A 23,742-nucleotide genomic window follows, 5' to 3' on the forward strand; every position below is an offset into this window, starting at 1 on the left:
CCATAAGTAGTCCTTAAACTCAGTTTTAGATAAATGTGAGTCCATCCATTTTTTACTAATATATATTTTTAAAGATAAACCTTTGGCCAAGAGGACTTGGACCTTGTCTTTGGTTTATAAAACCGAAGTGAAGGTTTTATGGAACCGCAATTGCCCAAGAGAGGAAAAGGCAGGTGGAGCGCATCACTGGGAGCGTCCACAGGTGGCAAGATGCTGAAGAACGTTCCAGTCTGCAGCCCAAGAAGGGAGCAAGGGGCAATTAAAACAACATGCTCCAGCAATGCCTTCAGAGATGACATACCACGTTTCTCATTTCTTTCCATTACTCTGTTTCTCCTAATAGTGGCTGTTTGGCTGCCTTTCTCTCCCCCTTTCGTTCCCTTTTACATCCTCTCTGTAACCACCTGCCTCCCCACTGCCACCTTTTCTTATTATTAACATGCAAAAATATCAAAGAAAAGCAGATTTTCCAGTATTTTTTAAATTATTGAAAAAAATCTGAAAAAATATTTTCATTTTTTTAATTAGATGGTTTGAATTTTTCATATCTCTTTCAGAAAACAAGACTACCAAACAAAAAACAAAACAGAAGACCAAAAAACAAACTGCTTGTCAATTATACGTAGACCTCTGTTTTTCCTTTTCCTCTGGGTCAGAATGCAATTCCTTACCTTGATTTCATCTGCCACTTACACCAAGCTGTTTATCCTACTGTTAGATTCCCTGTGAGGTTCATTTTTTCCATATTAAAAAAAATGGCATTTCACAAACTTACTTCTGGTACAATAGCTCTATGCCGATCAGGTTTCCACAACCTTCTACCCAGTTTTAACAATTAATAAACCTGACTTCATGGAAAACAAAACAAAACAATGACAAAAAAACAAACAAAAAAACCCCAACAAAACAAAAAACCCAAACCCACAAAAAAATCCAGCCTCCGAGAGGAAGGTATATGAAGAGTTACCCCCCTTCACAGAGTTGGAACAGAAACAGGTGCAGCTGGCAGAGTGCAGGGCCGGAAGGAAGGTTAAGGAACAGGGATGAAGTACGAGCCGGTAAGGCAAAGCTAAGCTGAACCTCCTGAGAGCTCCCTGAGCGCCCCCACTCACCTCTACATTCCCAGAGCCAAGCACACAGTAGGCATTCTTAGACTTGCTTTTTAAACCAAACTAGCAAAAATCAAATCCAATACCTTGATTCCTGAATTCCTGTGGGACATCCGGGTTTTCAATTATCTAGTAAGGGAGACATACACAGGACAATTAGGAGATTCAGGCACAAAAATTCCTGACTCTTAGGCAATGGAAAATTCTAGGGAACAAATGTCATTCTGAGGGCTCTGGGCTCAACTAACTTTCCTAAGTGCACCCTTCAGGTCTTGATAGCATTTCATTACTCATGGTATTTAGGAGAAGACTCTGATGTTTGGAACTGAGCTCATCAGTTCCTAAAATAACTCATTCCAGACTCCACAACCTCCATAAAGGTTTAAGCCCTTTCGGCACTGTGTGATTCCAGGGTGCTGAGCTAGGGCGTGGCGCTATCTCTGCATAAGCAGGTGAGTTACCTTTGCACAGGTAGTTTGTTCCAAGGCTACAGCCTACACTTTGATTGGCACCTACTGAATACAGACTCAGTAATAAGAAGGATCAGGTTCCTGAATTTTAAAATACAGGTCTGAGGAAAGGTTCTTCAGTCTCCCTACCTCTGAGCACTGGGAGAGAAGAGGGCATTTTCAGGCTAATCAACTGCCAGACATATAAATCATCCCAGGACACTGTTTTGTTTTTGAAACTTGTTACAGGCACATATTTTTACTATTCTTTGTTCATTAATTTGCAAGCTCAGCTGCTTCTATCGCGCTCATCGTGAGAGGCTACGTCAACGTCTATTGCTCAGCAGCGGCTGAATACAGAGTGTAGAACAACATTTTCTGGAGGAAATACGTCTGGATCATTTTTAAAGGACAGGAGAAACACTACCACCTGCTCCCTAAGTGTTTACACACGGCAATTTTGCTTTTTGAAATTAGTAACTTATAATTTAACAATGGCTTTCATCATCTAAATAACTCAACAATAAAGCTTGATAATAACTCCGAGATCCTGATGGTACAAAATCAAATTGCATAACCTGTGCTGGGAGTACGGATGGACATTAGGTTGAAAATACAGTTGACCCATGAACGATGTGGAGGTTGGGGGAACCAATCATCCCGTATAGTCAAAAATCTGTGTGTCACTTTTGACTCCCCTAAAACAGGACTACTAAGAGCCTAGTGTTGACTAGAAACGGTACCACTAACATAAACAAGTCAATTAACACATACTTCGTATGCTATACGTAATATATTCTATATTCTTATAGTAAAGTAAGATAGAAAAAAGAAAGTGTTAAGAAAATCAAAAGAAAAAATACAGTACTATGTTTATGAAGAAAATGTATATTAGTGGACCCGTGCAGTTCAAACCCGTGTTGTTCAAGGATCAACTGTACATTTCATGCTAAGGTTTTTGGCATTCTAGATTTATTTTCTTTCCATTGTATTTAAGTCTTCTAATTGTGAGGTGGCCCATGATTCTTTCCTGTGATGGGTCATGCTACACGCTACACATCTTCCCCAGGTAATGCTAGGTGTGCCGTGGGAGAACACACAGTCTCCTTTGAATGAACCTCACCAATCCTATAGACAACTTCCCTTTATTAGCTTTTTAAAAATCACCATTCTTAGCTGACAAAACTTATGTCTCCCTCTAGTAGACATCCCATATGCTTCAAATATTAACATCCTGAGAATTATTTTTCTGGGACATGGAAACATCTCTGGGGATTTCATGAGTAATAGAAAGGAAATGACAGGAAACACTAATTTTCCACCTAATTTGGGATCTTGCCTCAGGTTGGGTAAGTCCAGGTGGTCAGTGATGAGCAGGACCAGAGGCTGATTAGACACATAATACCACGAGCAGGGGCAGATAAACCTCTAAGTTGTTTTGTTTTGTTTTTTTAAGATTTTATTTTTAAGCAATCTCTACATCCAACGTGGGGCTCAAACTCATAACCCCATGATCAAGAGTCGCACACTCTGGTTTTATCCAGACCTCTCTAGTCCACCTGTTACCCTTCTTACAGAAGAGCAACGTGGCTAAAAGGCTGAGTCATTCTACTTGAAACCTAATACTCTCCTACTCCAAATTTTAAAAGTAAGATTAAAGGATACAACTGAAGTCACTTTGAAACTACAAAGTTTCATTTAAATGTTTCATCTTAAAACATTAAGACACCATTAGTATTACATTATTTCATCATGTTGCCATTGAGCAAGGACGAACTGTGAGAGTATCATTAATATAAGATTTTCAACATCCTAGGTTTATTTCTATTAAAATGTGTTTTTAACATATTTAAGTGTTTTTTTCCCCTTAGCATGTTTTCTATTTATAGTTTGTATTTCTCTTAAACTACTATTCCCACGCTATCCTATTCAAAATCCTAGTTTAAATGAAGTTGTTGTTAACAAAGGGTAACCTAAGGTAATACCATCTTAAGATAAAACGAGTTTTTAATAGAAACTTGGGCTGTGGACAGAGCAAACATTAGGAAAAAAATCAGTATTTGCGTTTTCAGATTAGTGTTGCTTTTTCAGCCCTGGCTGCCGCAGTAGCAGAAGCCCAGGGGCTTAGTTCTGGCTCTTTCACTGCTAAGCTCTTTCATTTTAGATTTCAATTTCACCTCTCTGGGCTTCCTCTTCCTCATCTGTAAAATGAGGGACAAAAGAATTTGACTAGGAAAACCCTAAGGTTCCACTCAACTCTAAAAATTAGAAAATAACTGAAGGTTAGAATTAGAAATGATTTAAGTTAAACATGAGATCTTCATTTCTGTAAAGTTAATTTGAGATATTTCAGACTGCCATGGCGATTTCCTATTCTAGAGAATAATAAAGTGTTCATTTCAAAATTTGTCTCGCAGATTTTTAAAGAGTTTTAATCTGAATTATTCAGATGCAGATAAAAAAAAAATCACATACCTATTTTAAAGAAGAATCATCTCTTCATTAACATTCCCCAAAGATAAAATATACGAGAAGCCAATTACATTTACATTTTTCCCGGGAATGCTTAATTTTAGACAATCTGTTCAAGTTTAGATCAATAAGCTCCAACAGGCTTTGGTGACAGAGAGAAGGCAAATTGAACATTACCCTGATGTCCCCAGCAGGTGACGGAAGACCTCTTAGCACAATCTTTTACTTAACAAAGAGAAACAGACACCAAACCTCAAAGCATGTAATATTAATTGCTATTACTTTTTCCTAATTTTGAACTTCTGGTATTTGTTAGTATATTAACATAACATTTTTTATAAAAGTTTTCAATCTGAGTTTTAAAAAAATGATTTAAAAAAGTGAATTATAAAATGATAACTAAAAAATGATAGGAACCATAAGGAAAAACAACTCTCAACAGGCAAACATATGAAGAGCTTAATCTATAAAAATAAACCAAGCCAGCCCCTCCTACTGTTCCAGTAGGAAGCAGCCTGGCAGCAGGTGGGGGAGGGGCATCTAGGATGTGGGACACACAGCATGCAGTTACACAGAGACGCCGGCAAGCCTGCTCACCGTGTTCTCCTGCCTTTGTCGTAACTGTAAAGTCAAGTCACTCAGCATTTGACTGAGAGTTGCCCGCACAGCAGTGTTTATACTACGCTGGTGACAGCTACATACATATGTCTCAATGCACACCTGGTAAAGAGATAAGATAGCAACATACACTCTCTGTAGATATCAGTTCATTACCAAGTTTGGAATTAAACAGAGAGGATATTAAATCCCTCTTAAACAGAAAGTCAGCCTGATTTAGGACTAATTATCAAGGAGTACTATAAATATTTAAAATCTCTGAAAATTTGTTTTTAAGTCTATAGGCAAGTAACACTTTCCTAAAGGTTATCACTCTCAGAATTTACTATTCTGAGTATCATTGGAGAATGAAAATTAGTGATTTTTAGATATGCCAAATAATTCTACCCAGAGCAAACTCAGGTGGCTGGAAATTAATCAGGAAAAGCTCCTTCCATGGCCAACAGGAACAGAATTTACTCACTCCTGAGTTATCGAGTATGGAGAAAGGGTTAGTGAATCCCTTTCTCCTGCACTATAAACAGGTTTGATCTTGGATTAACTCTCTCGAGTTAATCTCTATTCTTCTGGAAACCTGATAAAGCAGAGCATCAGTGGGTTAATAAGCATGGCTTAGGGTGAAAATCTCTCAATGACTAAACTGCATCTGAATTGAGAAAACTGTGGATGGACTTTAAAAACCTGGCGGGAGGGTACAGGCTGGGTTCCCTGGGTGAATCTTGTCATTGCTCATGTCCTCTGAGGGACTTTGGCCAGCTCTGCTCATGGAGTTGGTATGGAAATTTGGTTCCTTCATAGTAGAAACGTGGGGGCTCCTAAGCCAAGGGGACTGCACCCATCGAGCCGGCTCTCATCTTCTTGCTCCGAGGCTGATATTTGAGAGCCACAGACTAGCCTCTGGACTGCTGCAAGGACACCTTCCTGTGAGAGAGAAACGCCTGCCAGGGCCCTGCTTCTCTTCCCTGTTGTGTGTCTACTAAACAGATAATAACGCCAGTTGTGGCCTATTTAGGTCATGCAAATCTGAATGTCTACTTGGACCTGAGAAGACTCCCTGATGGCTAGAAGTATGGAGAAATCCCAATTTGGGGGAAAAAAAAATCCCTTATTTGATGATGATGATGATGATGCTTAATGTCCTGACTCTTCAGATTTTATTGCCTCTAATTCTTCTGGAGCTCTAGGGATGGGCATAACAATAAATGTGTGCTTTAAATTTACCTGTTTTCTGTCTAGAAGATGGGTCATCCTTTCCTGTTTACTAAGTATATTTAGACCCACAAAAAGAAAGAGATTTAATGAACCGAAATTATTTTTCCAGGAAGAACTCTGAAATTATCTACAATAAAAATAAAGTGTTCTCACCTCAATGACAAACTTAATTTGAAGGATGAGAAGTGAGATGGAAGAGATACTAAGTGTTAACCCTACTGCTTATGCTGGAACTTTCTGTCGGGCCTCACTGTCATACCTTTTTGGTAAAATTAATGATGTAAAAGTCAATATTTTCCAAAGGTTAAATTTATCTAGTGAATGCTTAATCGTCCAAGCGAGCATTTAAAAACTCATGAATTTAATTGGAAGTTGGCTTAGATTAATTCATTTCTAGCTAAAAAGGAAAAGCAAATTCCAAAACAATTTATTTTTCCAATTACCACTGAAGGGCATGTCAGTTTTAAATCCATTTTCTCCCGTGATCACGGATTATAATGTGCGTGAAGGCACAAATTATCCATACGCAGAAAAAAGGTGTCTTAATCCTGGAAGGCGTTGGCGTGGCACGTCATGAAATGATGCAGAAAGCCAGGAAATACACCCAAATGCGTGAGGGGCTTCACCTCGATGCAACAAGTGCTCGTGGTATCATTAGGCACAGCAGGACTACTCACGCCTCAAAATTTCACAGTTTTCTTTAAATCCCACGTTCTCCCCAGAAATCTTTACAGCTGTTGATCTTTAAGATCTCTGAGCTCTGACATCAGTTTAAGGGGGATTTTGAAGGTACAGAAGCATTAAAGATGAAAAAGTAGCTATTTTGAGAGGTGAACCCATACTCAATATAAACATGATTTTTTTAAATATGGAGAGCCATACCGGCTCTACAACCTCCCTTCAAAAATTGTATTGGTCACTTTTGACCCATGAAAGAAAGCTCAGATGAGGAACTGGAGTTTATTTAATGCATACGGTACAATACACGGGCAAGACCTTCCTAAATACCAAATGCATTTCTTTTGAGTTTTAACATCACCACTTCTAGTGTTTAGTTGCTAATCCCAGGGGTACACCACTGGAGATGACTCATTGCATGTTTACTCTGCTTGTAAAAAAAAATTAATCTGGGGTGCCTGGGTGCCTCAGTCGGTTAAGCATCTGGCCATTGATCTCAGCTCAGGTCTTGATCTCGGGTGGTGAGTTCAAGCCCCAAGTTGGGCTCTGTGCTGGGTGTGGAGTCTACTTAAATAATTTTTTTTAAAAAAAAGGTTAATATAAGAAGCTCATCCTGCTAAAGTTAGATGTGTAAATACTTACTATGATAAAAGGGTATCCTTCTAAAATATAAAAATGACCATATACCTGATAATATCACTATCTTTAAGTCCACAGAAAGAAATGTTCTATCAGCTATCTTGACTTTTTCTAAAAAAAAAAAAAAAAAAAAAAGGTTCTCATACTTTCTATAATCATCTGGTAATCCAGAAAGGGCCTAGAACAAGGGTTTCCATGATAAGCCTGACCACTATATTCAAAGCCAATGCTTTTTCACTTTGCAAATGTTTTTCTGCCACTACCTTAGAATTGTGCTAAAATGAGCGCACCGAATCGGGGAAGTTAAGAGAATGCTAAGTCCAAAGGCAGGCTGAGTTTCTGCGAAAAGGCCCATCAATTTCCTCTTGTAGTATTTCCAATGGCACTCCTACCTCCCCGTGCCCTTTGCTTTCGTACTGCAGAGTTGACACTGGAAAGCCCCAGTCCTGGATGTCTGCCAGAGGCTCAAAGGGCCACGTCAAATACCTTGTGAAAAGCCACAGGCCCCTGGTGGCCAGGGAACGCACGAAGACACAGGGCAGTGAGGAGTTTCGTAATGGACCTTTTAACCATTTCATGCATTTGTGGACGTCCAGCTTTATGGCATGCGAAACACAACTGAGGGCAAAACCACAGAGTTAATAAAGCAAAACAAACGCCAAAAGCAGAAGGAAAAAGAACAAGAAAACACAAGTCTACAAGCCATACATAGGCAACAAAAGTAAGCAGTATCACCAAGTAAGAAGACTGATAAATAACAGTACGAGGTTAAACCCAGAGCCGAATCATTATTATTTAATACGGAGCAACATGATAGAATGTAGTAGATATTTAACATTGGCCAAAGTGATAACAAATTTTAAAGTAGTCGCCACAAAAGAAATCTGTTTAGCTTTGCAAAATACATAGGACCTTCACTTTGTCTTGAACTGTACGCTTGCCTTCTCTTTCCTACCTGAGCGGGGTTCCTGGCACAGCTTTGTTAAGCCAGCACATGATACTGACAAGTTCCACAAACAGAGGAGCTAGTAGTATGTTTTCAATGGGGAAATTCTTATGCAGATGAAAAATAATTTATGGTGATAAAAAATAGAAAGATCAAAGACTAAGCTACAAGACAGCAGAAGAGATGTCTTTTTATATAGGAAAGATTATGAAAGCTTGTTGATCACATTAGAACCACAGACAATTTTGCCTATTGCTACAAGTCTAAACTCTACATTGAATCATGATGACAACTCAGTGGCCAGGCTGTTTCCACGCGAACAGCTGTAACAGGTGAGTATGTGACAGAAGGCACCTCAGCAAATGCTTCCTGCTGATGTGTGTGTGTGTGTGTGACACACAGACACACAGAGTGAACTGAAATTATTTTATTCTTCCTAAGAAATATGTGTGTAAGTCAGACCACTATGCTGGGTGGGGAAATTTGCTGGTTTTCCTTTTGGAAATTTTGAAGCATACATGGACACCTCTGATTGTGACTTCCCTCTTCCTTAAGCTGGCATATTAAAATGGCTTAAGACACCTCAACCCTTTAATTCCTGCACCTTGGTCTACAGAAGGTCTACTGAACTCAAGCCTCTGCCCTATGAACTAGCCTAAAATGAGGTAGAGCAGATCTCTGCACTGTTCTGTGGTCTTCTAACTCCAAGTAAGTTCTTCCGGAGCTGTGTATGTCAGACGTTACAAGGAAGTGTGGAAAGGCTTTGCAAAAGGACTCGTTTGCTCAAAGCCCATCCGGCAGCAAATAACCAAAGAACAGACACTTCAAAGAAGTCAAATCAGAGTCAGTAAAGAGACAGGCCCAGAAGGAAGAAAGGGTTTCCAGAAGGTAAAGTGGAGATGCTTCTTAGAACAGGATTTCCTTACTTCAGTGGCCTCAGCCAATTTGAGACAACAGTCCGGGCTCCCTTGACCAGTTTTCTTGCCAGGAGGTGGGGTTACTCCTCCCAGTTTCAGAGAGAACATAGCAAACAAGATGCTTCCAAGAAAAACTGACCGGGTCGCGTATGTACTTTTCTTCTGGATTTTATCTGCAGACTAATCTGCTCCTTAACTGTAGAATATTGTATTTGCTGTATGTCTCAGGAATAATGCTACTACATTAAACTAAAAAAAAAAAAAGTATCATTGAACATTCAGGAGTTAGAAGTCAGCCAAATTTAAAAAAAAATACTTTACTGACAACTAGAATCATTAGATCGGAATCTTTGGCAGCAGGTCTTCAGCCTTAATGGTTTTAAACTCCCAGGGGAACAAGTGACACTAAACAAACTATAAACATATAAACACCAGGTCACCCGATGCTAGCATAATGCTCGGAAAAGATAAACTGAGTATCGATACATAAAGATACCCCAGAAAGTGGCACATACCCGACAGTCACTTGAATCTACAGTCACCAAAAAAGTAAAATTCATCAATACTTCCGCTTCACGTGTGAAAACATCATACAGCCATTTTTTAACTAAGCGCCGTGGTAAACATCCAAGGTGGCTAAGACTCTTAAGAATTTCAGCGGGTTGCCAGTATGATTACGGCAAGATCCTACTAACATTTTCTAAGACTGACTGTAGCGAGGAAGCAACATATCATAGTGGTTAACAGCCCATATTTGAAATATAAAAAGTCTCAATTTGAATGTCTCGCTGTAGAAACTGGAGAAGCAAATTACCTTCACTTTTCTTGGGATTCTTTATCTGTCTTGGTTGGGGTAAAGATGAGAGGAGGATGTACAAAAAAACCACAACTAATTGACACACCCGAGGGGTTCAGTGGCTAGTAGCTACCATTATTAACTGGTTATTCTTATTAACCAGTGTTTTGCAATTGAGGGATGGATGGATAGATGGAGTGAAAGAGGGAGGACCCCGAAACTAAGAACCTTAAAGAAAAAAAAAAAAAAGAATGGTCTTTAGACAGACTTTGCTTGAACTTGACAGGATCAAAGACTGGATGTTTCCCATGAGTCAATAAGATCAAACCAGCAAATACACATTTATAAACAAGGCTTTCTGACTTTGAAAAATCCCACAGAGGAACCTTGAGCAGGCATGAGAATATACCCTGAATCTTTCCAATGGAACAACATTAACCATTTTCAAATTCACTCCACAGAGCTTCTGGCTATGGCTTCTCTTCTTCCCTTACCCAAAAGCTTTGGCAATTTTTACTTCCACAGCCTTTTCCAATATTTAGGCAACTACCCTTGGAAAACTGAACAGCCGATCTGCTAATCCGGGCATCATACTAAGAGGAATCTTGCTCTAGCTTTCAACCAATGATGAAAAGGATTATGTATCCATCGGGAGTTTATATTTCGGATCGTTCATGAAATTGAACAGAAAACACATTGCATATTTCAGAATTACCCATTTCTAAATTTGATGATATGTCTTATTCCTCCTGTATCATGAAAAACTGTGATCTGAAAAACTTTCATTATTACAGTTTAATTAAACAAGGTAAAGTTAGATGTACAAATGAAGGCTTTATTTACATTTTGAGTGCTTAATGATCCCTTTATAATTTCAACAGTGCCTTGGGGAAATGGCCTCATTTTTCATAGTTAAGTACACATCCCCATTTCCTGATCAACAGGTTTCAGGGTAAACACTGTTCTTGAGTAAAAGTCACTGTGCATCAGAGTAAAAAAGAAGAGAACGTCTGGATTCTTTCTCAACATTTCCACAGGAATTTCAAATGGTTGATTTTAAGGTGTTTTTTAAAAATTGTTTCCCAAGCTATAGCAGAAGGGACAATAGAACATTTTTTCCCATTAAGTTAAAGACTTATTTTTATGAAAAGTTCAGATACAACTAAGATAGCTTCCAGGAGCTAAGCGGTGGTTTTAGGTTGAGATGTCCTGCTTTCAAAACTGAGATGCAGACTTTCAAAGGCTAATGAGCAGGTGAGAAGCACCTGAGAACCTGCAGAAGCACTGTGTTAAGTCTATGGAATGCTATTATTTTTTGTGGCAGTATAACTTTCTTACATCGTTAATTCTTTTTGTTGATGCAAAATCATTTTTTAAGTGACTTCTCTGGTGAGAACTGAAAGGCTCTGAGCTATTTTGCAAATTTGAGGAACTATATAGGCCAGTAAGAAAAACGTTTATTCCTCTCTTGTGGAGCTAATATAAACAATGATTTCCGATGGTTCTACTATCTTTCTTTCTTAAATTATCTATATATGATTCATCTCATAATCTAGTATTTGTAACTACGGATCCATATGCTTATGGTTATAAATTGTTGCAATGCTTTTCATATAAACAGATCTGCTCAACCTGTGCCAGGTTACATAATGACAGAGCTGGGCGGGAGCATTCCCCCCTTTTTAAAGGGGCCTTATGGTGAAAACACATGCCTTCAGAAGGAACAGTGGGGCAGCTCTGTAGCAGATTAGACCGTTAAAGCGTAAGAAATACACTTGATATATATCAAGCACTGACAAATGGGAAGGGAAAAGTGTGGAGGTGATCTGGCAGGAGATGAAGGACGAGAGGGACAGGAGAATCAAAAGCTTGTACTTATCGAGGGGTCACCTTCGAGGGGATGCTGCTGCTGGTAGGAGTCCATATGTGGTGGGGGGAGAAACCGCTCACCTGGGTTTTAGATCATTTAAAATGAGATTATACTGATATTCACACGTGGCACTGCTTCCCAGACTTGAGTAGGCGCCTGGATCACAAGGGGGCTCTAACTAGAAAGCAGATTTTTACTCATGAGTCTGGGGTGGGCCCTGAGGTCCTGCGGTCCTAGCAAGCTCCCAGGGCTGCTGATCCATCTGGGCGGTGGACCACAATCAGGTTTTACAGGAAAGGCTGGTGGGAGAGAAGAGTCGCCGTCAGAGCAGCTGTTCTCAACCTGACTTCCACAGAAGAACCACCGGGGACCTTTTACAGAATGTGTATGTGCAGGTCTCCCCAGGACCGAACAAATGAGAATTTCTGGGGCAACTTTACGCATCTGAGTTTTACTAACACTTCCCAGGTGGTTCTAATGTGCAGCCCTTTGATGAGAACCACCAATGTAGAAGGACGGCCTCCAGAGCTTGGGGCTGTAAGTCTCCCATGCAGAACGGGGAGTTTCAGGAGTGTAAAGAGGAAAAGTCAAAATTCAGTCAAGCAACTACTGCAAACAGCCAACCTTATATAGGAACCTAAGCAACCTTTTGTAAGCCTGTCCCTTGTTCCGATCTTTCACTGTTAGTCAATTGATGCATACTATTCACTTAATCAAAAGACATATTTTCAAGAGAAAAGGCAAGGTTAGATTAACTCCAACACTGTGTCTGCACGGTATTCATGCCTGAGCACAGTTTGGGATCAAGGGGGGGCGGGTAGCCTCCTTGAGGGTTCCACCATTTACAGAGGACATCATAAGGGCCCCCAAGGGGTGGGCCTTCCACAACCAAGCTGGTGGCCACGCGTGCTACACGGGGTGAAGAGCAGAACCGCAGTCAGACCCGCTGGTCTCACACCCCAGTTCCGCCACTGCCCAGCTGTCTGACCTCTCTCTAGCTGTCAAAGATGGATAATAATATTTCCTGCTTCACAGTACTGCTGTGTGGATTGTATGTTTGCTATAGGTAAAGCTTTTAAACCGCAGCTGGCCCAGCCTAAGTGCTAAATGAACATTAGGGACAGCTATAGAACACTGCCTTTGAGCTTATGGACTCGTCTCTCGCCATAACCAGCGACATGATATGTTTTCGTGCCTCCCCAGAATTACCAGCTCTGCGAGAGAGTGGCCACAGAGGACCCAGAACTAACCCAGCTGTCTAGTAGAAATATGCCGGGTGGTAGCCAGGCCTGATGGATGAATGTCCACTGTTCTTCACAGCAGGAGGAATACTCTCCAGGGTGTGTCTGCTGTTGGCTCTGTGATCAGGGCAGCTCGAGAGACTGAAGCTCTGGCCCCGGCTTCTGTGGGCTCGTCACGCTGGGGGATCCCTCTGCCTCTCTCAGCAGACTGGCTTCCTGCAGAAATGCCCTTCCCGTGGACCGGCCAGACACAAGAGCGGGATTCTGACTCCCTTGAAGCTGAGATCCATGCCAGGTCTATACTAGCACAGAGGAGCAATTCTGCACGCTGCCATTTGTCAAAAGCACTTTGAAACAGTGACTCTCACGGCTGTGACAAAGCTGTCTCCATAGCCCCGCTCTGTCCAGTGATCAGAGCAGAGTGGCGGATCGAGGCAGGCATGGGACACCTGGCAGCCTAACCATGTCCCGCTGTGAACAGGGTGGTGGAAGGGCCTGCCTGTGGGTCTGCAGGGGACGCAGAGCCGAGAACATCCTCTGGGGGCCTGCACACTAACGGAAGACCCCCACCGCCGATAGAGGATGGCAGGTTTATTTTCAGGCTCTTCACCAAGTCCTTCCCAGCTCGAGGGAATGCAGTCTCAAGCCTGTACCATGAACTCGAACGTCCACGCCAGCACGGGGAGCAACACACATTTCCGTGATGGTCGGACCCCGGCTTCACCAACTTCACGCTGCTGTCGTGCTAGGGACTCGTCCCCAACTACGGGATCGCAGAGACCAGAGCGGGACACGGAGAGCCAGTGGACTAGTTACTGTTGTCACAGGGAGCCGGCCCGATCGATGCCACATCCTTTCAGGGTTCCGGCCAGATCAGCCTTGTCCAGTCGAACGTGGACACATCATCAACCTGCAGTCCCCACGGCAGCAGCGTGAACTTACTGCGAGGCCGGAGCTGCACCAACAGCGTCCGACGTGGCTTCTCTCTCCCTTGGAGAGTGGCACAGCCACACTGCTAACAGGCAGGGAGGCAGCCAAGGCAGCACCGCAGGTGGGTGGGAGGTGGCAGAGTGGGGAGTTACATCCAAACAGTGCTCCTCCAGAGCCCGGCTTCTCCCGAGGCGAAGCTGGAATGCCTTTATCTCTGTATGGCTTCGGGACTGAGTTTTTTTTTTTTTTTTCCAAAAAAACAAAAAAAGCTTTGTTTTTCCTTTATAGGTTTTGGCAGAGACTGCTGTGTTTTGATATTTTATTCTATCTGGAAAGGCCTGTTGAGTCTCTACTCTGGTTTCTAGATACCCTCTGTAAACAGCCTTAACTTGGGTAGTTCATGGCGGTGTGTGTCCACTGGTCAGGCGTGACATCTTGAATCTTTCAGATTCTGATTCAAAAACTGGTTCCTGTCCTCCTCCTCCTCTGGAAGCAGCTTGGGAACCCCTGGTAGCCCTCCTCCCCACTTGAAGGTCCTGCGACAACCTGTGCCCCCTCCCCAAGCTCCATCAGCGAGGGGGGGGTGGACACTAGGCAGGAACAGCATTTCCCTTCCCGCCCTTCACATGGCAAAGGGCTAACAGGCCACTGAGATGCCAGTATCTTTTCTTGCTCTAATCAGAAACTACGTTTGTCACTTTAAAAGCAAACTGACATGGGGTACCTAAGATAGTCCAATTCATCCAGAGAGTAGGCTGGTAATTGCGGGGGGCTGAGGGGAGGGAGGATTAGGGAGTTACTCTTCAGCGGGTCTAAAGTTTCAGTTACACAAAATGAGTAAGTTCTAGACATCTGCAGAACAACATCGCGCCTGTCGGTAACCATACCGCATTGGACACTTAGAAACGTGTTCAGGTAGATTTCGTGTTGAGTGTTCTCATCACACACGCAACAAAAAAGGGAACCTGCAAATAATAAGAACACTCACAGGTGTCCCTTAAAAATCGATTGAAAAAAAATTACTGATAGACATTCTATTTCTTTACGTATATGGAGTAAAACATAAATAGGTTAAAGAAAATTGGTCTTTCTACCTATATAAATACACCTTTGGGAATTTATATTGTAGATAGAGGTCAGCTAATTGCTTCTTGTTCTTTTGATAGACATATAAAAATGTTCAATGTGCTCAAAAATAATTTTCTCTTAATCTTCACTCTTTAATGCCACACAATTCCATAAAAGGCACGTGCAGAGGCCAACAGAAATACTACTCATGATAAGGCGAACTATGTGAGTTGATGGATATTTTAATCCGTTTCATTGTGGCAGTTACTTCACAATGTGTATGTATATCAAAACATCGAGTTGTAGACTTAAAATATATAGAATTTTTGTTTGTCTATTATATCTCAACAATGAGAAAATGAAGAAAAGAAAACACGTCCAAGATGCTAAGTATCTGCCTGGTATACTCAAGAAATGGTGATCATTACTGTAAAAAAACATAGCCATGAGCTCTGACAGGTAAGCTTTCTTTTTCTTCCTAATTTCAGAATTCAGAATATCATTGCCTCTCTGAGGTCTGCACATGTACTCCTGTCACAACACATGAATCCTGAAGATACTCTTTTCAAGAAATGGAAGGAAAATGATTCTAAGCGTATTAAAGTATAGCTTTGGAATGCTGACGCTTCCAAAAGCCAGAGGCATCTGCCAGGCACTGGAGAAGCCAAGAATTCTGTTGGACATACTCTTGGGAGTGCTGGAAGGTGCACAGTTTCCTAGCCTGCAACACAGATGGGAAAGAAAAGGCTTTCCAGCGATAGCTGCAAAATGTGCTCGTCGGGCTTTGGGAGACGGGCCGGGACTTTCATCAGTAAACATCTCTCTCACTCACATACCTGGTTTCTTAAAAACCACTTTTTAAAATCAAATGCTTTTCAATTATTCTTAAGAAAAACAGACTCAGAAAGCAAAACGAGGCAGAGTACCTAGGTGTAGTAGCTTTGGGAGAACCAGTACTGTTATTTCCATTTTAAAACCTTAAATGAAGGAAACCAAAGCATGCAGAGCATTATGACCGGGGATGATGGAGCCCACAGCCTGCTTCCTACAGATCAAATCCTTAATGGACACTCCCCAGGCTAATGATCAGAGAAGGACTCACCCCACCGCTGGGCCTCAGCTCCACCCGGGACTCCCCCCAGCCCGGGGCGGGGGGAGGCAGCTGTGAGCAGGCAGCAAAGGGGCAGAGCACATGCGCGCTGGGGAGGAGTGGGCACTCACCTCTGCGATCTTCAGCACTGCACTCCCGTTCAGGTCAAATGTCGGGGTATAGGTTATGCAGAGTAAAACCTGTAGCCACCAGGAGATGATGGAGGAAGGGAGAGAGAAGGGATTAAAAATTTAGAAATAAACAGAAATATGGTTTCGCATATCATTTGTGCAGCTCTGTCTTTATGACTCCTTCGCTCTTTGCTCTATTTTTTTAAAGATTTTATTTATTTATCTGACAAAGAGAGTGAGCACAAGCAGGAGGAGTGGCAGGCAGAGGGAGAGGAGGAAGCAGGCTCCTCGCAGAGCAGGGAGCCCGATGCGGAGTCTGGGATCGTGACCCCAGCGGAAGGTAGACGCCTAACCAACTGAGCCACCCAGGCACCCCTGCTCTTTGCTTTATCTAACGTTTCTTCCCATGCTATTCACTGCTCTCTAATGAGTGGCCACACTTTGTCCAATAAAACAGAGACTAATACTGTAATGAGTACAGAGAGCTACCCCCCTCCCCAGGGAAGGGCCACTGCAAAACTGGCCAGAAGGAGCATTCTTCAGCAGCTCTAGGAGGTCCGTCCGATGATAACAGGCTCAGTGCTACACACGCTTTGTGAATTATTTGGGTTGATACTTGTAATAAATGTAATGATTATTGTCCTTATTTCCCTGATAAGGAAACTGGTGCTCAGAAAGATTAAAGAAGCCACCTGAGGCCACACAACTAACAAGCTGTACAGCTGAGATTTGAGCCCAAGATATCTGACTCCATGCCTTGAACCACCGTGCCACCTGTCCGGTCCTCTTCCTAGACCCAGGCGTCATTGGTTCTTTCTGTTCCTGTCCCCTACCCAAATCCCCAAGGGATTAGAAATTCTTGAATAGGCACCTACCTCTTCCCTCCTATTACTTCCCCCAAGATGCTGCCCAGCGTTTACTTATTTATTCGTCTCAGGTGACCCTTATACTCCAAGACAGACAATGAGTTGGTGACATTTGCAAGATCTTTAATGGCCACGAAAAATTTCACTTTGTACTTGTAGAGGCATTTTTAAAATTGTTTCTAATTTTGTAGATAAGAGGCGAGACTCTCCCTGTCCCGGAGCTTTGACTTCTGACACCGCGACTCTTCTCCCTGTTAGTCTGAGATGTAACAGTGCTGGTGTCTGCTCCTTGATCTCAAACCCAACACCCGAGTCCCGCCGGCAGCTTGGCCTGTCAGTGGGGGCTGCCTGAGGAGGTTTCTCATCTGGTTCTGCCCAACTCATGAAAATGCTGAAGCCTAGCAAATTTACCTAATTCAAGATACGCACAAGCACAGCAAAAGTCTAATTGCCAGATGGGACGAGGAATCTCTCCTAATCCCTCAGCCTCTGTTACCGGCCAGGCCACCCTAGGAACAGCTGCTCCTTTGGAGAGAGCAAATATGTATGTGATTAAAGAAGGAAAAGGGGATTTTTGCCAATTTTAGTCACAAGCTGAGATAAGTTCATTGCGGGTCTGTTCCTCAGTCTTTTGATCTTTAAAGGTGCCTGACACCCAAGAGTCAACTCCAGATAAAAATCGGTCACGCCAAGCAGGCTGACAGAGATTGTGGGAACAGCTGCCCTAAGTCCTTATGGGAAAAGGCTTTCTTTTGTTTAATGACTATCTTTGGGGGTTGGGGCTTTGTCAACAAGAAGTGATGAAAGCTGAGGAGAGACAGCAGTGTCACCAGGACCTAACTGGACTTGGGGGGAGGCCATGTCTTCCAATGCCTCTGTACTTGGTGGTACCTTTGCCTGAAACCCTCCTGCATTTGTTCCTCACGTGGCTCATTTGATTGGCTTCTTTTAGGTCTCAACTTAAAGGTAACCCTCTCAGAGAGGCATGTGGTCTTCTCTGACAACCACCCTCTCTACCTGGCTTGTCACATCCCTTTGTTTCACGATTTCAGAGCACGCGCCAGTCTCATAAACAACAGACTTATTTACTTACTTATAATCTTCCTATTAGACTATTACATCCACTGGGCATCTGAAAGACCCTCAAGGCTTTCTCACATGGTGCTTTCTTACTTTGAGTTTTTGCTACTTTAGACAGCTTCCCTTTCTTGAATTTCCCCCCCACCATGATTCCTGGCAGGCAGCTGGGAGGTTACAAGAGATTGGTGGAGATGGTGGTCTACGGAGATGGTGGTCTACAAACCCCATCTGGGCTCTTGGTTTTTTAAGTATTTATAATAAAGTCTGGCAACTGGCAATACTTCACAATATGAAAATAATGGCAAATGTTTGTCTAAACTAGTTAATTATTAACGTTACTTATAAGACTGGTAATGGAAGGCAGAAAGCCTTCATACAAGGCTGTACATTCATACAAGGCGCACAAGAGTGGATCTGGAAAGAAGTTTTCAAAAACCAAACCAGTTTTCTGTGAACAAGAGAGCCTTCCTGGCAGAAGGGGCTGGAGGAAGTAGGAGCAGTACCAAATGCGGACATCTTCATCAAGGGCATTGAGTTGGTGGCTGGCAATCAAGGTTTTCTGGGGAACAGAGGAGGGTCGACACCCTCTGTCACAGGGAAGCCAGTAAATGTAGAATTAGGTCTCCCAGCAACAGTCCCAGCTGAGGATCCCTGCACCCAGCCAATGCTGATAGAGTTCAAATGATCTTTGAAAACAGGCTCTCCACACCTAATGTCTGGCCACCAATATCCAAAGACTCATGGAGCTATTTGCAGAAACTAAGAACAACCAAAAATAATCAAAGGGAAGCTAGCTTCTTAAGCTCAGGTCAAGTTTCTTGTGTTGGGAGCATAGCAGGTTTTAAACACAGGGAGGACAGGGAGATTGGTAGGAGAAGGAAGGGAAGAATTAAGGGGGGGTAAACAGAAGGGGGAATGAACCATGAGAGACTGTGGACTCTGGGAAACAAACTGAGGGCTTCGGGGGGGGGGGGGATGGAGGACTGGGATAGGCCAGTGATGGGTATTAAGAAGGGCACATATTGCACGGTGCACTGGGTGTTATATGCAAATAATGAATCATGGAACATTACATCAAAAACTATGTTCTGTATGGTGACTAACATAATAAAGAAATTATTATTTAAAAAATAATAAAATAAAAATAAATAAATAAGTAAATACAGGGAGGACAGTGCTCATGGGCCCCTATGACTCACACAGTCTATATAAAGAGCACAGTGTCCAGCAAGGATGATTCGGTAGACAGAAGTGACTTATCAGAAACAAGCAGTGTAGAAATGGTTGATGTGCCCAATGCCTAGCAAGCATTAATTCACTGGGTTAAAACAAAGATTGTGTGTAGGCAATTTAGGGGACAGCAAATGAATTTGAAGCATCTGACCTCCGTTGCATCGGGAGAGGGCGGAAAGTTCGGGTTCACATTCTGAGCACACGGGCCTCCAGGAAAACAGGAGCAACTAAACCCTGAGGGCGATTCCATTAAAAATACACCCTTCACAGGGTCATTAAAGCCTACTGACTACATCATCACTGAACAGCAGGAACTTGAGTGACCGGCAGCGTCTGGCAATCCAGCTTGCTGGCACGGCCTCTGGAAATGAGCGACAAGATGATGCACAAAGTCTTCCATGAAATGGGAAGAACCATTGCAAAGACTAAGAAAAATCCCAACCATTAAAAAACAATAATCAAATAGCTACTGTGAAAAAGAAGCAGCCCCTCAATTTAAAATATGTATAGAAACTTTGGGACGTCTGGGTGGCTCAGTCGGTTAAGCGTCTAACTTCAGCTCAGGTCATGATCTCAGGGTCCTGGGACTGAATCCTGCCTTGGGCTCTGCCCTCAGTGGGGAGTCCGTTTCTCCCCCTCCCTCTGCCTGCCCCCAACTTGTGGAGGCTCTCTCAAATAAATAAAATCCTTTAAAAATAAAATATGTACGGAAAAACTTGGATAAAAAAAGATTGTTTCAGGAAGGAGAAAGTGAAGCTGATTTGCTCTAAGAATTGGGCACAAATGATAAGAGTCTGGAAAACGTGGTCACATCAGGAACAGAGGGGGACAGATGTGGACAGATAATGATGAGGAGCGTGAGATCACAGGTGTGCTCTTCTGACCACGAATACCCGGGATGAGGGCTTCCTCTGCCAAGGGCTTCTCATGGCCGTGCTTGGGGTTTCTCCATCAGGCAGACCCGGCCGTGTGACCGTATCATGACAGAGCAGGTGCTGTGATGTCAGAGCTAAAACACTACTGTCTTAGTCACACGACCGTGGCATGTGATTCAGCGCCCAACTGCTGTGTGATGACGTCCTCTATCCCCTTATCTGTAGAAGTCCCACCCCCCCCATGAGGGTATTCAGAGGAATGAATACACTAAATGACGGTTTAAAACAATAGCGTACATCGGTGCATATCCAGGGCTGTCTTCTCACAGAGGTTAAACTAGTCTCCACTTGATGTAACTCATCGTGGCCATTCTAACATAAATGATTAGGTACATTTTAAGTTCAAAAAAAAAAATCCATCAGATTATCCACGTTCAAAAGCATAAATCGGTTGGGATCTGCATCCTACTACTCACCACCGCCCCGGATTCCTACTGCCCAAAGTCCATGTCATTCTGATGCGGCTCTACTTTCTCCTTCCTTGACGGTCTCCCTTTCAAGCGTCACGTCAGTTCAAGTCATTATTCACTCAGAGTCTAACCGCGGTGGAGTCACAGATATACAAAGCAAGCACCATCCTTGACATCGAGAAAGCTCATCTGGAGAACTAACGCGGGCACACTGCACCTCAGGGCCGGCGGTGGTCAACGCCGTTGCAGTCATGAGGGCCAGGACGATTTTGAAGCCTAGCAGACATCGTAACTTGGAGGACAGAGACTTAGCAGATGAGAAGACTTACGGGCAAAGCACTGATGCAGGAGAGAACAGGCAGGGAAAGGCACACTAAGCAAAGGAAATGTCATGAGTAAAGGCACGGCCACGCGCAGGGAGAGGCTAGAGATGGTGCTAGAGACGTGGGCTGGAACCTTGCCGCACGTCAGTTCAACGGCCCAATGTTAGGTGTTTTACATGTACTGTCTTAGGCTGGTCAGGCCAATAAGTCACAACTAAAAATAGAGGTGCTGAGGCAAGCTGTAAATCAAAGTGAAAAAAGCAGACACTTGAGATGTAGAGGAAGTAAAGACGGATCCTAGTCATTCCAGTGACAATGAATTGACTGGGGTGCACTTGGTGAAGGGATGCAGGTATTTCCCACACTAGGCAACAGTCACCCATATGCGAAACCTCGTATCATCCCACCGCTCTTCTCCCCACCAGCAGGGAGAGAACAGCACTCTAGTGGATGGCAGTGATAGCTCTCCTATTGCCCCCGTTCCCGTATTTTTAACAAAGCTTTATATTTAGGTATTCATACAGTAATACATTTCAGAGAACAGTGATATGCTTTGTTTAAAATGCATAATATATTACTCTTACAGATGTGACCATCAGAATGGGCAGGAAGTGCAAACAGCCTATTCTCTAGCATTTCTTTGGAGCAGCTTAGACATATCACTTAAACCCGTGTGCCCTCTCTAGGCCTCATTAGATTTATAAGATTCTTAGGAGTGAAGTCTGACTTTTGGATGCTCACCTTGCCAGGCCCCGGCAGGTGTGGGGTCCTGGCCCACGCTCACCCCCTCCTATGCACTGTCCACACGAGTGATGACTCTCAGAGAGTCTCGGTGAGACTGTGCACCTTCGTGCCTGGTTGTTGTAAAATGTGTAGACAACGTGTCAGGAAGCCCAGCCATACAGAAGAAAACTACCCTGGGCATCTGAATGCCAGGGTCAGGTTGATATGATTGGCTAATGGCAGATTTTGCAACCACGTAAGATAAGAATCTTAGAGCTTCTGATGACTTGGTTAGGGTGACCAGAATTTTGTAAGCCTCCTTTGAGGATGTCCAGCCACCTGGCAGGACCTCACTCTGGACAGGGAGAAAATCATCTCTACTAACCAGAGGGCACCTGGAACATCCTCCCTGAGATCTCCCACTATGCTCCACCAAGAACCTACCTTTTACACTCAACACAGTAAATAGTAACTTGCCTAAGGTTTAGGATTCAGAATGAGTCCTCCCCAGGACCATTTCTGCAAATACTGGAGTGAAGAAGTGATTCGTGACCTTAATGGAGAGCGACCGCATGCCTGCTTTACGTCTGTGTGCTGCGTTGTTACTCAGGCTCCCATTCAAGTATTCAACAAATATTTATGGGTGGTTACTAGGATTCCGATCTAGTGCTGGTGTTGGGCATATAGTACTGAACCTGGGAAAACACACTGGGAAAGGCTCTCAGGGTCTAACTCATAACATACTAGCTGTAATGCTGCTTTCGTCTTTTCATGGATCTTTAAAGTAACACGCTGTAACACACACAATAAATTAATCCTAGGGAAGATGACACAGGTTCCCTCAAAAAGTGAGCTGGTTCGGGGGAGTCAAGGCACACTGAGGACACAGGGGCATATTGAATGAATAAGGAGTTCTTCTGTTCCTCTTTCTTCAACTCTTAAAATCATCTTAATTTACATATGAGTGCATCTTGAGGTGACTGTAGTTTCGTTTTGCCAAATACCAGATGTTATTTATAAATCAAACCAAACACAATCCACTAGAGCTCAAAAGAGTAACTAAAACCTTGAGTACAGCCCACAGAAGGCCTTGCCTTTCCTGGTGCATGGAGAGGAGCAGACTGTCTTCAGACTCCTAATGCCAAGTGCATTTCAAACCCCAGCTCTGGTTCTGGCTGAAAATCTAACTTTGTTCCTTAATGCACATTTCCTTCTGGACTTTCCTCTATCTTGGCATGAAGCTTCATAAAACTAAAAGTGATTGCATAATTCCTTCTCTTTAGAAACATTCCCGTTGGTGGTGTTTTTTTTTTTTTTTTTTTTTTTAGCTCTGTCAAATACGGCAAAAACAAGGATGGGAACTTTAGCATTGAGCATGGGAATTCTGAGCCACCAAATGTCTTTCCATTCAGTTCAGGGCATGCCCCACCTCTGCCCATGCAGCCTTACAGGGTGTGGACTGCTGACAGTATACCTTGGCCATGAACTAGAAACGGACTCCCTCAGTGTCCACACACGAGCAACAAAGCAGACTCCGTCTTCTGGAGACGGCAGAACGGCAGAACTTGTTATCTTCAGAGTGGGATGGGGGTAGTCACAAACTACATACAGAACGTCAGGGCACATTTTCTTATCTAAATTTAAAATGTGGTGGCCCAAAATAAGCACTTTTTTTTCTTATTTTGATCCAAGTTTCTCAACCCCAATACTATGGACATTTTGGGTCAAATAATTTTGTGGGGCGCAGTCCTGTGCTTCATAAGATGTTTAGCATTGTAGGACGTAGCATCCCTGGCCTCTCCTCCCCAGGAGACAGTGGCAGTTCCAATTGTGACAACCGAAAATGTCTCCAGACATCGCCAAATGTTCTCTGGGGAACAAACTTGTCCCCAGTTGAGAACCACCATTTTAGATCACTTACACCCCCCCACACGCCCTGTGAATATAGCGGAGAACCCCTACAGCATTACTCTGTTTCCAAAAGCCTCGGAGCTAGAATCCAGGAC

General features: G+C 43.1%; 1 protein-coding gene across 4 annotated transcripts in view; it reads right to left on the reverse strand.

The window, feature by feature from the left end:
* ARFGEF3 (ARFGEF family member 3) overlaps nucleotides 1-23,742 on the reverse strand; it is a 166,723-nt gene that overhangs the window by 87,042 nt on the left and 55,939 nt on the right. Inside the window, exons 5-8 of one of the 4 annotated variants that reach the window (XM_057311014.1) lie at nucleotides 16,167-16,235; nucleotides 7,664-7,795; nucleotides 4,628-4,750; nucleotides 1,196-1,238 (exon numbers count right to left, since the gene is read on the reverse strand). In XM_057311014.1, the coding sequence (XP_057166997.1) occupies nucleotides 1,196-1,238; nucleotides 4,628-4,750; nucleotides 7,664-7,795; nucleotides 16,167-16,235 (367 nt within the window). The remainder of the gene's footprint in view (nucleotides 1-1,195; nucleotides 1,239-4,627; nucleotides 4,751-7,663; nucleotides 7,796-16,166; nucleotides 16,236-23,742) is intronic. The other 3 variants (XM_026504890.4, XM_057311015.1, XM_057311016.1) reach the window with 3 other exon arrangements.

Source organism: Ursus arctos, unplaced genomic scaffold, assembly GCF_023065955.2.
Source record: "Ursus arctos isolate Adak ecotype North America unplaced genomic scaffold, UrsArc2.0 scaffold_13, whole genome shotgun sequence".
Lineage (NCBI taxonomy): Eukaryota > Metazoa > Chordata > Mammalia > Carnivora > Ursidae > Ursus > Ursus arctos.